At 36.6% G+C, this 14,585-nt stretch overlaps 2 protein-coding genes across 2 annotated transcripts in view; both read right to left on the reverse strand.

Annotated features, from left to right (window-relative positions):
• LOC114525433 (receptor-type tyrosine-protein phosphatase F-like) overlaps positions 1–14,585 on the reverse strand; it is a 108,354-nt gene that overhangs the window by 52,420 nt on the left and 41,349 nt on the right. The window lies entirely within an intron of this gene.
• Positions 1,129–13,982, reverse strand: LOC114525364 (receptor-type tyrosine-protein phosphatase S-like). Its single transcript, XM_028546627.1, has 33 exons — positions 13,911–13,982; positions 11,956–12,378; positions 11,478–11,783; positions 10,659–10,958; positions 10,088–10,362; positions 9,705–9,831; positions 9,225–9,509; positions 8,795–9,088; positions 8,538–8,610; positions 8,202–8,457; positions 8,071–8,128; positions 7,684–7,953; positions 7,323–7,398; positions 6,959–7,232; positions 6,820–6,865; positions 6,522–6,675; positions 6,192–6,352; positions 5,975–6,081; positions 5,763–5,850; positions 5,586–5,653; positions 5,442–5,475; positions 5,208–5,305; positions 4,961–5,011; positions 4,652–4,800; positions 4,330–4,471; positions 4,049–4,195; positions 3,837–3,936; positions 3,651–3,727; positions 3,433–3,564; positions 3,093–3,221; positions 2,671–2,825; positions 2,093–2,228; positions 1,129–1,741 (listed from the first exon to the last, which is right to left on the reverse strand). Exons 1-33 carry the CDS (start codon positions 13,969–13,971, stop codon positions 1,667–1,669), a joined length of 5,127 nt encoding a protein of 1,708 aa, XP_028402428.1. The 5' UTR covers positions 13,972–13,982; the 3' UTR covers positions 1,129–1,666.

The following is a 14,585-nucleotide window of genomic DNA, read 5'->3' on the forward strand; positions in this document are numbered from 1 at the left end:
CGGGCGATCAATTGTACGACTTGAAGAAAAACGTAAAAGCAAAACAATCACGGAGTGAGGAAACAAGTCGACTGGTTTGTATTTTTAAACCCCTAAATAAGTCGAGTGCTTTGTATTAATTAAACTCGTAAATAAGTCGAGTGGTTTGTATTAATTAAACTCGTAAATAAGTCGAGTGGTTTTTGAGGACACATGCATGTGCCAGTTTGTATTGATATATTCTTACATACCAGAATCATTGGCTGTATGCTGTAATAAATGACTAAATAAATACAGCTGACGTATTTCAGTGCAAGGTTTGCTTTGACTTGCATAGCATAGGCAAGCAAGTTAACATTAATCTGATTTCCTTCAGAATTATAAAATCCAATCTATTTCTATTACCAATCATAGATATATTAAAAACTATCATTGCATGTGGATCACACATTCCGCATCAGTTCTATCGTTTAAATACGGCCCGGCTTAGCTTCTCACCTTTAATCACCAGTAGTGACACACCACATAAAACTAACCATCGATGAAATAACCAAGACATCTTTTCTTTATCAAGCGATTTGAGCTTAGACGAAAGATGATAAATCACGAATGCTCCTTGAACTTCCGCATTTCAGGGTCGTTACGTACCTATATGAGCATTGGTTGATGATAACAATAAAACACCGTGAACTACAGAAACTGACTTCTCAAAGAACGAATCATAAACACTGTTCACTAATTTACAAAAAGCCAATCACAAAACTCGTTCATATTAGCAAGATGCTTACTGCATTTCATGACTTTACTGAGGAAATTAGTCGATGATCCTTAATTTGGGTTAATTAAACTTTCAGGTTTTCAAAGCAAAACATTTAGCATGACAATATAAACGGATATACTCGTCATAGCCTTCTCGTTACGGATTGTTAATTATTTATTGAAACCACCCGCACAACAAAAATGCGGCAATTTCTCCCTATGGGTCTTCTTATAATCCTGGTTACCCGACATCAAACGAAACGTGTCATCAATTCCTGAGAAATTCAATTCAAAATTCAATTCAAAATTCAAGTATAGACGAAGAACAGCGATGTTAACAGTTATTTCAATTTTTTTTTCTTTGTTTTTTCCACTGCAATTTGTGGAATTAGAACTGATTACAATTTGAAGACGTACCATGAACATTGCGCAAAATACAACTTGACATGTTCAAATTAATCAAGAAAGCATTTTAAAATGTATATTATATGTCAGATCAAATGATAAATTTCGCGAGGACAGACTTCCTTTTGACGAGTTTGTTCTCCACACGTCGTCCTATTTTTGTCAATAAAGCCATACATAATTATCTGCAAGCGGTAGAATATAGCGATAAGTTCTTCGCGAATAACCCCATTCATATTTAAAACCCGGCATGCATTAAATTATATACATTACGTTCGACTATAAACAGACTTTACATACTCTTTAACATATACTAAACATATTTATTTAATTATTGCTACATTTTATGGTGAGAGTGGGCGAGAAAATTTAACAACCTGCGGCCGGTTGTATAAAAGCAAGATAGTGTTTTTTCAATCGCTTTAATATCGCCGGTTGTTAGTATCATTTAAAAATTATTACGTACGTTAAAAAAAGATTATTATTTTACATCATGCTGGCGTTGATTCAGTATTCGGCTCCTTTATTCAAAATTTGCATATTCACTGAAGGCGTCTAAGTACGTCATCATAGCCTTGTAACAGAACTGGTATTGTTCCTGAAGAGAAGTAAAAGTTTATAACTAAGGGGCTGTTTACATGAGCCCGGTTACCCGAGATTCAACGAAGCGTAAGATGATTTTGAGATATTAAAATGAGCAGATAACATGATCCTGGCTGTCGTATAATCGCCACAACAATAGCATGTGCTTGTTTGGTGTCATAAAGACTTATTTCAATACCTCAAAGTCCTCTCACGCTTCGTCGAATCTCGGGTAATCGAGCTCATGTAAACAGCCCCTTAAAGGTGTTTGTAAAAACTCAAAATACCGGACATATTATAATTCCATTAGAAAACACTAGTACTATAGACATGAACGACGTGAGATTCAATCGTGTGATATACTTACAGCATTTTCAACAAACTGTGGTCGTGCTCCTCTGATGATTTTAATCGCCTGGAAGACGTCCATCGCTTGTTCAATTTTTATTCTTTCCAGAAGGTTTGAAATGGCGATATACGTTCCTGTTCGCCCTGCTCCATCGCTGAAATACAAAAGTACGAAAATTCATCGAAATGAACAGCATAAAAAAAGTTTGTGAAACAAATCTCGAACAGGCATGAGGTAAAACAAGCGTGTTTTCCTCTTCAACCGTGTCGTACGTACAGGGCGTCTCAAAAAAACGCAACTACTTAGCATTTAGCAACGCAACTACTTAGCATTTAGCAACGCAACTACTTAGCTTTTAGCATTTTAAATGAAAGATTAAGAGCCATTTTCAATTCCCAGAGGTGCTTATTTATTGCCCTTCAGAGCTGTATTAATTTTCTTGCATATTTAAGTAGTTGCGTTTTTTTTTGAGACACCCTGTAGAGCCGGAACCATAGCGTATCCAATTATCTCAAGTCATTAGTTCAGTCATCTGACTGTCCAGGAAAGAATGATATACGCTATCGGCTATCGTATCGTTAAATTGATTCAGTTACCTGCATGCGACAATGATTGGTGCTGGATCAAAACTCTTCCTTGAGTTCTCGACCAATGACGTGAGCGAGATGACGCCATTAGCGTCGGGAGGTACGCGATGGTCCTGCCATTTGGTGTATTGAAAAATGTTGACAACTTGACCATCTGTCAAATCCTAATTAGATGGTAAACGTAGGGTTACTACAAAGGTGGGTTCATATAATTTCATGTGGATTCACGCTAGAGCAAGATTTAGGGTATAACCGTTAGTGTCGCGGTTGAGATTTACATACGGAAATTTCTGAGGTCAAACCATGTTTTTCCAAGTACTTTGTCATTTGCACAACTATTTTGATTTATCATAGTGCATCAGTGCATGTATTTAGATATAGTATGTTTTATCTTTAATTCATAATATAAGTGTTTCACATATCATACATACTGGATATGGCGAGATGATAAACTTTCTTGTCCATATTCCATCTGATTCATTCTCCGAGTCCAACTGAACAGTCAGGGTGCCATATTGCTTCGGTTTTCCCCTATCGGTTGGCCAGAATATCGGGATTGACTGGAAATGCACAAAACAACACTCAGGTTTCCTATATCATTCTCTATTGCTTAGTTTACTGAAATCCTCATACACGCCCTTTAAAACTTCACTCTAAAGGCTGAAGCTTATTAGTAGAAGCTCAGCGTCAAGCACTGAGAGGAATGCTTTACGACGATAGACTGAATAAATAGTTATTTCTCAAATTATGATATTAAAACATCTTTTCTACCGATCCGTCTTTGACGTTGTTTAACAACACAATGGTGGAAGATTTCTGCGAATGAATCAGCCGCCAAAAGTCGTTGATTGTGGCAGGCAGTGGGCTTTGTGTAGCGATGAAGTAGTTCCTACCAAGGTAACCCTGGAGTGAAAAGATTCAGACATCTAAATATGTCGTGAATCGTAATGTGTGATATGGTGGCCTCTTGTGTTGAATACGACACTTACATGAACAAACACAGCGTTAATATAGTCCGAATCTTCTATTCCTTCGACGTACTGAAGTGGAACACGATTACCTTCGGCTGGGATGAGAAGGAAAAAGGAGTTGTATACATAAGTAATTTCTGAGTGAATCGTAAAAGATTAATTTGAAGATTAAGCAGGGAAGTGTTTGAATGATGCAGATAATACCTGGAAGGACATTCTTATTGCGATTCTTTTTGTGATTTCCATCAAGCAATGCTGCAGCGCATTCGTCTTCTGATAGCTTCGGCGAAACCTCAACCAACCTCTAAAATGTATCATTGTGAAATTTATTTAGCTCCTATCAAATTTTAACTGATAACGCGTCATGGGCTAAATCTCTATTTTTTTAAACATATACTAGTTGAGAATTAACAAACCTTGAACTTTTCCTCAAATCCCGTCATTCCACTTGCTTTAACTTCACTAAGATTTGCAACCTCCTTTTGGATTTTAGAAGCATCAACTTCGTTCATGCCACACAGGATTGTTTCCAAAATAGCATCGTGAACGAATATGTATTGTTCCTTAAGTTTAAGTTGGTACAATTTGAACAAATTGAAAAATTACTAGAAGCAAGTTGTTCTAAACCTGATTAACGGTTTGGACTTTTTAACAAAGAGTATTAACAAAAATGTTTTGAAATATATTATCGAGATACCAGAGTTTGGATCATATTCATTCTTCGTTCTCTCATTGCGCAGACGTGTCCAAAAACATCGATGGAATTGATGACACTTTGATCGAGTTTATCAAGGATTGTGTCAATTGCAAGAAAGACACCTGTTCGTCCAACCCCAGCGCTAGAAGACAAAGCAAGTAAAATAAGCAATGTGTCTAAATTAAGCTTTGGTAAAAACGAATTCTTCTGCGGTGTTTGACGCTGGATCTCATGCAAGAATGCAAGGGCAAGTGAAATGTTACAGATCATTCAACGTATTCCATACATGCAAAATATGAAAGAAAATTTCGATGCAAATAACCTGCAGTGGACCACGATAGGTCCGGACTGCTGCATGTGATGCGTTCTGAAAAGTCTTCTGAAGGCCAGGAGCTGAGTGGGATATTTAGGTACACCATGATCCGGCCAAGATTGAAAGTAATATGCGCCGCGCGTTTCCGCGTTCCTCCGTTATCCTGATATACAACGTATTTGCTCTTTACAAATGTGGCCAAGGTGGAAAAGTACAATCACACAATAGTATAATTGATCAAATGTCAATAAATGTATTTCCTCTTGCAAGGTATGCGTCACGTGGTAAGCAAAACTTCAGTCTTCATCAAAGTTTCACTTCGCCATACATTTCACTTCCGCTGTCCGGCCAATATTTCTCACATTTTGGCTGCAAATGAGTTGAGGTATTTAAATCATCCCATACATTATGGTCTTAAATTGCTTTTACAAAAAAATAATATTTAATAGGGTTTAATAGAATCACAGCTGCTGCTTTATTGCGATAGTTATGTTTCTCCTTTATACCCAATAAATAAATGCATCAAACTACATTTGACATCTACAGATACATAAGATATGATTACCTTGCCAAGTTCAACCAGAGAGGTAACCATAACAATGGAATAAGTGCGTTGTTCCCAAACCATCCTCCACATGTCGTTCACGGTATTCGCCCTAGGACCTGGATGGGAAAGCCCGCTTTTTAAATAATTGCCAGCTCTGTTAGCAATCTCTACCAATACTCAAGAGCAGTAGTGAAGGTTACAAGAAAAAGCGATGAAAAACTGTCACATGAAATCTCAAATCTCAATGCTCACCTTGACAAGCAATGTACGATTTTTCTTTGATTCCCTGAATATTAGGAAAGTATTAGGAATGATAAGCCCATGATAGCTCAGTGTGGTTTAATTTTTTATCTACTCATAAAACGCTAGTTTATGAACTTCAAAATTCCAACTTACATCAATGTAGCTAGCGTTTATGTAATCTTTGTTTTCATCTCCCGAGAGAACCACCCGAGAATGGTCGTCTAAAATTATATGTAATTAATAAGTTAATTTAAGCAATAAATTATCAAATCCGAATAAAGCAATATACAAGAATGTGAATGCAATGTATATTTCTACTGGATACAGTACACGTAACGATATTTCCATATCTGTTTTTAGCTTTGTTAAACGGCTTCTTTGACACCTCCCAAGATGAATTCATGTTTTTAGGTAAATCCTTTGTGAATAAAGACACAAAAGTTAGTAAGGGCAAACACAAACACCTTTTATTTTTGCCAAACTAAGTCATTAACTTTCCTAAAAAGACACATCCAGGCACAATATCACAACAAAGATCTCACATTATATTCTTTGCTAAATTCGTAATTCTCATTTGCTTTCATTTCTTTCACAAAATGCGCAAACTCGTCGACAGGAACTGGTGAGTGCGTGTTTTCCTTGAAATCGCCTTAAAAGAAAATTATTACAGTTATAACATTGTCCACATAGCAGCATTGTAGCATTTCAGAGCAGTGAATCACACAGTCTTCATTTACCATTAACACTCGAGCGACTTACCTGCTTCGTTCGAATAAATGCCATCGTTATTTTCATTTTCATTAACTTGACGATGATCAGGCGGCACGCCAGTGTCTTCCTCGTCATGATATTCATTCTCAAATCCTTTTCTCTCGCTCCAGTCTCCATCCGAACCTGTTTCCTTTTCTTGGTACCTCCTCCTGCATAGATAAAAATGAATAAAAACGAAAACCCATGGACAAATTACACAATTCCTATCCATGACCTACTGTATCTTTATTAAAGTTAATTTAAGTTGTCGACTAGTTCAGGCCAGGCTAGAAGCATGGTATCTAAATATTGGAAGGGATCAAATGAAAACTTTGTTACCTTCTCCTGTAGAAAAGTATTGCAGCAACAATTGCAACTAAAACGACAACAGCAGCAAAAGCGGCGCCAACAACAGCGGCCATTGATGAACTTTCATCACCATTATTAGCCCCACCAGTAACCCCTTGAGTAGGTATTGTAGTACTGTCAGGGCCTAGACGTATGCATGTTAAGAGGATGTCAAGATTAGTATGCTGCCTCGCTCGTTCTTGGCAGCAGTGCTAAACATGGCGTAACATTCAATGAAATGATAGCCATGATACAGCTATCACGTTTAATTTTTGTTGCTCAGTATTACCTATGGGATCACCAAATTCTTCACTCCAGTATGACCAGGTGCGATTCTAAGATGCGGAATATATGACATAGTTACAAACAAGCTAAATCATGGGGAAACATGCAGTTGCACAAATTTTCTTATTCCCATTTCTACCTACCCCAGACTCGTCTGTATTCATTTGTGTTGTTCTATATTTTTCATCCGGCTTCAATGCATCAACCTGAACAGCTTCTCTTTTTCTTCTTCTGTTTTCCTTAAACTTTCTAAGGAGTATTTCTATTTTATCACCTTTGAAATCACTAATATTAAACTGCTTAGCAATGAAAGCGTCCCCGGTCTTCGTTTCTGAAGGAATTGAACTTTTTATCTTGATGGATTCTGGTGCTGGAGGTTCACTGGAGTCTGACAGAAGCAATACAAGAGCGACCACTCTAAAATGTAAAATGGTTCTTCAACATTACACAGTCGAAAAACTTATTTGCACTCAAATCCTAATGAGCCCTCAGCTTGTCTAAACAAACCTTATATTTTTCTGTTTTGGTTTTCGTAATATCACTGTGTAACCGTCTTCCGTTTTCTTTGGGGGCTCCAAGGGCTCTAAAAAAAACAAAATGATATCTCCATAACCATCGACAGTTAGATATTTAGGGTATAGGTCTGAGTATATCTTAATCCATCTGTTCAGGGTCTCTTCTATCATTTCGTGATTTCCACAATTGTCATTGATGAGAACGTGAAGCTTCTTGTATAACTTAATTGACAAATATGAGCTCTCTCGCATGCCCTCAAACAATCGCTTTTAAAGAATTTATGCAGTAGGGCATGCATATCATGCAGACAAATCAGATAAATATAGAGAAAAGAAAAAAAATGATTACATACTTGAAAGAGACAACCATGATTTCGAAGTTGCCATACTTTTTCCAGCCTCAGTTTCCACCCGTACGTTAATAGTATATTGTTTATCATAATCGACAACAATAATGATAAATTTATTTTCTTTCGGGACAGTCGATCGTTTTGTTGGTTCATTTGAAGCACTGTAGTTGACATGATACTTCAAGACAGTTTGCTGATCTGGCAACGAAGGTTGGTACCATGAAATATTGTACTCATTATGACCAGTAGGCGTGATTTTTGAGATGACTGGAGCTAGAAGAATATTAAGACAATATTTATAACAGTTAGGATCATCTTATTAATATTGCTTTTAATATAAAAACGAGCCTGTGGTGACATTGAGAGGAATGGCTGTTCTTTGAGGATCACCTGGTGGAGTTGCCATAGTTTTGACACTTTTGCTCCATTCTGTTGAGTAGAACGAATCCTAGAAGAAAATCCCATCGATTAATTTAATTTAATTTAAAAAAATATTAATAAAATATTGATGGAATATACACCTGGCTTTCAAAGAATCTCAGAAACACGTTGTAACTTGTGTTTGGTTGAAGAGGTTGGTTAACGTATGTTCCGTTTTCATAGCTGTATTCTTTGCCATCGCCGATCACGAACGATGAAGGGAGAACATCAGTTTTCAAATAATCAGTAATGTAAGGATCTTGAGTGTTTGACTGATAAGGTTTAAGATCGCTAGTTTCAATTTCTTCCACCGGTTTTGAAAAGTTCTCAGTAGTTCTCACGATGATCATTACTTCTCTATAAACAGGGATCAAAAGATTGCTATGAAATCGGGGATATATTGAAGACCGTTGTTTGACAATGTCAAGCTAACATACTGAATATATTTGTCTGGTCTGAGAATGTTTATTCGTAGGCTGGATGAAGAAGCTGCAACAGGTTCTACAGGATCTAAGAATCAAAACAAAAATATTATATAAAACTTTGTCATCGTTAACGATGAGTAGCTAGTCCGAAAGTTTTCAAAGAGTTCACTGCAATTTAATTTAACGACTAAATGAGTAGCCAAAGGTTGCTAGGAGGTTTAAACAACAAAGGAATAGATAAAATCATGCACGTTATATTTGGCCAATACCTCCATTTGTCGTTTTATTGATTTCCGAACTTTTGTTGCCAAAACCAACACTTGTACCTGCCGCAACAGTCACAATATACTTTGTCGATGGTTGAAGATCATCGATGGTGAAAGTCAATGTCGTGTTTGGTTTAACGCATTTCGGACTAGTTGATATTGTTTGGGAAAAATAACAAACTTGATAGCCTGTCAGTATCCCATTATGCAGATTTACTTCAGGAGGTTCCCATGACAATTTTAGCACGTTTTTACCGCGGGATGTAAACATCGCATTTTGTGGAGGACCACTAGGAACTGGAACAGGGAAAAATAGAAATTAATCACCAAAAGTTGACCCTGACACATTCCTCATGGGAAAAAATTTATGTTTGTTATCCAGGGTGTTTAAATGTCATTTGAAATCCTTAAATTTATCTTTCGTATATTTTACCTCCTTCCTTGGTTTTGAAATCTTCAGAAACCTTATCACCTTTCTCTCCTGAACCATCTTCTGTCTCAATCTCAACTCTATAGTCAGTGTATAGTTTAAGTCCACGAATAGCAAATTTATTGTCATATGTCTCCCGAGATATAGTTTGTTGAAGTTTTCCGTTGATGAAAATATTGTAGTTCGTTATGTAACTTGAGTCTTTAGGTTCTGGTACCTTCCACGAGACATCTGCCGAGGTATTCGAAGGTGTAACTTTAATATCCTGTACAGGAGCAGGCGTTTGAACTAAAATAAAAAATGCAACGGTTAGCAAGCAACCTGAGTATCAGTTACTACCCACAACCACAATCAATATAGTAGTTTCAAAAGTACTGCCCTGGAATAGTGAAGGGTTAAGTTTAATTTCTGAACACCCTGTGCTGCATTTTCCCCAACATTCCTGACTAAGTCTTAACGTGATCATTCCTAACAAAACTTTACCTTTTCCACAAAGTTCTATTCTGAGACAAAAATCATTTGTTCCAGTTGATTGCATTTTGATATGTCTCACGTTGTAAATATTGAGAGCCGTTATCGAGGCTTCATAGCCGTTTTGGTTTCCAATGATCTGAGAATACGAAATATAAAAAAATGTATATGTATTTGAACAAAATAAACTAAATTGCATGGATTAAAGTATCTGCCTTGATGCTGTTGAATCTTGTTTTCGGGATTATGGATTGAGATAGGAAAGGTCAATTGATTGACAACATTCTTAAGCTTCTTATGGCAGGGATTAGAGTGACCTTCGTAATCCGGGGATTTAGGATTAATATTAGGATTAAGGATATATTTGACTACATACAATATAAAGCGACAAATACCTGTCTGCTATTGCTAAAACTGTTATCATGACTGTATGTCATTGTGTATTGATCACTCCACTTTGTCTGATCTTTGTTACCCATTGTCACGACTTGTGTAATGTGATAGTCTTTCAAAAGATCAATCAAAAGATAATGTGTTTGTGGTGTCTGGGTACACCAACCATCTTTGGTAAATCTTGCATTGCTATAACCAGAAGAGCCACTACCAGAAAACTCAGAGTCTGCAAAAGTAGTTTCATCTTGGAGTAACGCTGGTTTATCGCATATCTTACCTAGAGTGGAAATAAAGTTAGAGAGAACCACAAACTGTCGTGAAATATTATTTCCTGTCAAAGTACAACCAACCATACCAAGTTATTCTAGCCAAACTACAGTGTTAAAGAAAATACCCGCAACCCCTACAAACCCGAAGTTCTAAAGGTTTTCACTCACTCATCGCAAAAACTAAGCCCGCTGCGTGTAATTTCGTCCAATCACAATGCTTGACAGTTAATTAGATGCAAACACTCGCAGCGAGTTTGATTTTTGTCGATGAGTGGAAAAGAGCCCTAATTAAGTATATACTCACACTCAACATATGGTATATTAACACTTGAATTCGTTGTAGAGGGAACGAGATAGACACAACAGGATGTTCCACTTAATCCTGTGTTATAACACACCAAATCTCCTGATGCAATTTCTTCATTTGCAGCTATCTCCATGTTTCTAATAGGATTAGCGCTCGTTTCGCGAAATCCCAAGTGTTCACACAGCATTTTTTGACGATCTTTATCCCAATTCTCTTCAATAACTTTTCTCCACGTTGTGTCATTCTTCACTTCAATGAAACCCTCGTTGGGTGACTTTGATAGTCTTATGTTGGACGCTAGAACACAAAGATAACGAATGAATTCTAGAATGCGCGCTGTTATTTGTAATGCAATTTGTTGTCGACTCCGGTAAGTTTATTGTAAATAGACAGTTATATTTCTGTGGCTGTTAGTATAAGCAGCCTATAGCTATATAGCTAGAACTGAAGAGAGACTGCCATTATCAAATGCTAAATGAACAATGCTCGCATTGGAACCACGTTCCCAGGAAAGATTCTGCAACGAGGTATGTTTTATCATGACATACCTTTAAATAAGGTACATTGTATATGAATATATATAGCAATGGTATGGAGATACGCTCTTTACAAAACGAATACCTTTTACGATTAGCCTAGCAGCCACATGCAGGACATGAAGAAAAATTAGAGAAAATCACGTGTACTGATATCGATTATCGACCGTAATTCCGTGTGATGTATCAAATTATAATTATATGAGTACTTATTGAAGCAGTGAGGTTAAAGTGTTTTAAATAAACTCTAAGTTTCACGTTTTATCAAGTGCATCATTACCTGTTGTTATGGGATTTATATAATTATCCACACAAGTGTATTCGATAAAAAGTTCTTTCGTTGTGTCAGAACAATGTTGTGATGACAGTAAATTATTGTCAACGGTCAGTTCACAAGATCTTTTTCCACCACAAAGAGATTTCACTTCACAACTTGCTTGTCCACTACACTGTGCATTAACAATTGCGTTAGCGTCAAATGTCCCGCTTTTATTGAAATCTCCATAATGAGCTTTGTGGATCACCATACGTTGTTTTGGAGAACAATGAACATCTTTCATTTTATCACCAAACTGTGTCACTGAACCTGAAATCGAGTTTCAGAGAAAAATACAAATAATTTTTCCTGCTGTTTATTGATCACGCAAACTGAATTGAGTTATTTATGAAATAAAACGGAAATAGGGCGAAATACACAAATGATACCCATTTTTTAAAACTGGGAGCTTTAAATTGCATGCCTTTAATTATTTACGTACCAAAAGTAAACGTCTGGTTAGATCTGTCGCAATATGTTCTTCTATACAGATAACCTCCAGAAAGCTCAACACATATCCCGTGAGTCCCGTCATTGTAGAAATATAAAGATCCAGCGTCTGTTTGTTTCAAATTTTGACTACTGAGTTTTTGGCTGTTTTTTGCTGTTGTTGATATTGCTACATATATCGCTAAACGATTCTGATATGAGCGAGAATTGGTAGAATGCAACGCTCCCCCAGACTCGATATGCCACAATATTTCTGTATCCTTGTAACGAAACTGTGCTTTATCATCCAAGCAATTGTCAGTCATTATAACCCAGGAAGGACGTGCATGACTAGGATTCTTGTATATCAGACTCTCCTCTCTAGTTATACACTTTTTGGGCGTACTATTTTGCCGCATGAAGAAACTTTCACAATCTAAAAACAAAAAAAGACACTCCTTATTCGATTTAAAATTGCTCGAAAATCATCACTGCTTTCGTGGTGTCTGGAATTAACATAAACATATATTCTGTAGCCGTGCCTATAAATATTTTACACATGTGTTGTTTTGACTGCATGAAATGAACTCTCGTGGCAAAAGGCGAGCAACCGGTCGTTGGCGCAAAAGATGCATTTAGAAACTAGTTTGCCACAGAGCATACATGAATAAGGAATTTCTTGGTGCGTCTATTGCATTAGTTTTACATGAATTTGCACGTTTTCTTTAGATTGTAATTGTAAACTCTTTGTAAAGACTGCAACGATGACTCATCGTTATTTAACTCCATATTTAACCTCCATCAGTCACATTGTTTTTAAGGGCTTGATCGTTAACCGCGAAAGCAAAGAAATATAGAAATGGACTGGTACTTATGAAAAACACTCCAGCTCGCATATAGAGTTCACTAGATTAAAGTGTTAGAAAGATAAAGCATTACAACCAGATCAGTAATTACAACATTTTTAGAACCAAAATTTAATTTCTATATACAGGGTGTCCCAAAAAAAACGCAACCACTTAAATATGCAAGAATATTAACATTGTTCGGGTTTGCACCATAGTTCAGCTAAAATGACTTTTAGCATTGTAAATGAAGGATTAAGAGCCATTTTCAATTCCCAGAGGTGCTTATCTATTGCGCTTTAGAGCTGTATTAATGTTCTGCATATTTAAGTGGTTGCTTTTTTTTTGGGACACCCTGTACAAGCGTTGTGCAGTTGGATTCCGTAGCCGGTCAGTAGCATGATAGCATCTGTTTAAAGAGAGAACCTGGACCACAAATAACCCCTAAAATAATAACCCCTAAAATAGTTTGAACAAAAGGAATGTGTATTGAACGTGAAAGGAGTGTGAATAAAATAGTCTTCTTCGAGCTCGACTCTCAGCTCGCCATGTATGACAACTTAACCACTACTGAAGCAAGCGATGCATCGGTGGTTAAAACTGCCCAAAAAATCTACATACCCACTGCTAATTATAAATATTGAGTTTAAATATCTTGTGGAAACATCTAAATGGTTTTAAATGTGTGATGACAGTTTGTCGAAGGAGTTCAATCGCGTGGCTGAAACTGCCCTGAACTTAGTTACTTCGAATCTTTAATTATATCATAATATATTTTCGGCACAAGAGCCGACTAACTGCATGGTGTGCGGACCATAAGATAAAGGTCAGTGATATTTGATCATGATAGCTAACTCTCCTGAGGTCGCGTCAGTGACCTAGTTAAGAGATCCTGAGGGTGACTTAGCGAGGCTTAATGAAGAAGTATTTGTCAGGGTCTTGGATTTATTCGTTCTTGGATTTACCACCGCAGCATATATCAACTTTGGCAAACTATAGTTATTATACCTTTATGATATATGCATGATCGTCTCAAATCAGTAGATAATGATAAATATAAGTAGTTATCATTGTCGATCACACATTTCGAATCAATTCTAGTGAATACGGCTCGGCTTCTCACCTTTAATCATCAATAGTGTAACACCAAATAAAACTAACCATCGTTGAAATAACCAAGACATCTTGTCTTTTACCAAGACAATAAAAGCTAGACGAAAGATTCTTGCTCTACACTTCCGCATTTCATGAATTTCTCAAAGGAATGAGGTCTTAAATGTGTTAAATCAGTGTGTGTTAATTAAATTTTATTCAAAGAGAAAATTTCAATTTATTTACATGACAATATAAACTATGCCAGTCTTAGCTTGTTTTGTTACGGATTGGTGATTATTCTTAGAAATCATTCAAAAACAAAAATGCAACGACAATGTCTTTCTTCTCCGAATGGATCTGTTTACATGATCCTGGTTACCCGAAATCAAAAAAACGGAAAGCGTTTGATAAACTTCTAAGCAGATTCGCGTAAAGGATTTTTTAAAATTTAAATAGACGGACGGTTTGTGGAATTAAAACTGATTACAATTAAAAGACTGAGCTGTGAGCATTGCGGAAAATACAACTCATCATAGTCTCACACGGAAATCAGCGAACCAACGCCTGGTCACGCAGGTATAGCCGTGAAGGATGCATGGTTTTCATAATTCGTCGAAATTCACATGTCATAATGCAGTTGTAGTTTGTTTTAATTCGGTCTTCATAATGTCGGATTTTGCATAACAACGAATTACAACTATGA

The sequence above is a fragment of the Dendronephthya gigantea genome, unplaced genomic scaffold (assembly GCF_004324835.1).
Source record: "Dendronephthya gigantea isolate DGI-Jeju-01 unplaced genomic scaffold, DenGig_1.0 000034F, whole genome shotgun sequence".
Taxonomy (NCBI): domain Eukaryota; kingdom Metazoa; phylum Cnidaria; class Anthozoa; order Malacalcyonacea; family Nephtheidae; genus Dendronephthya; species Dendronephthya gigantea.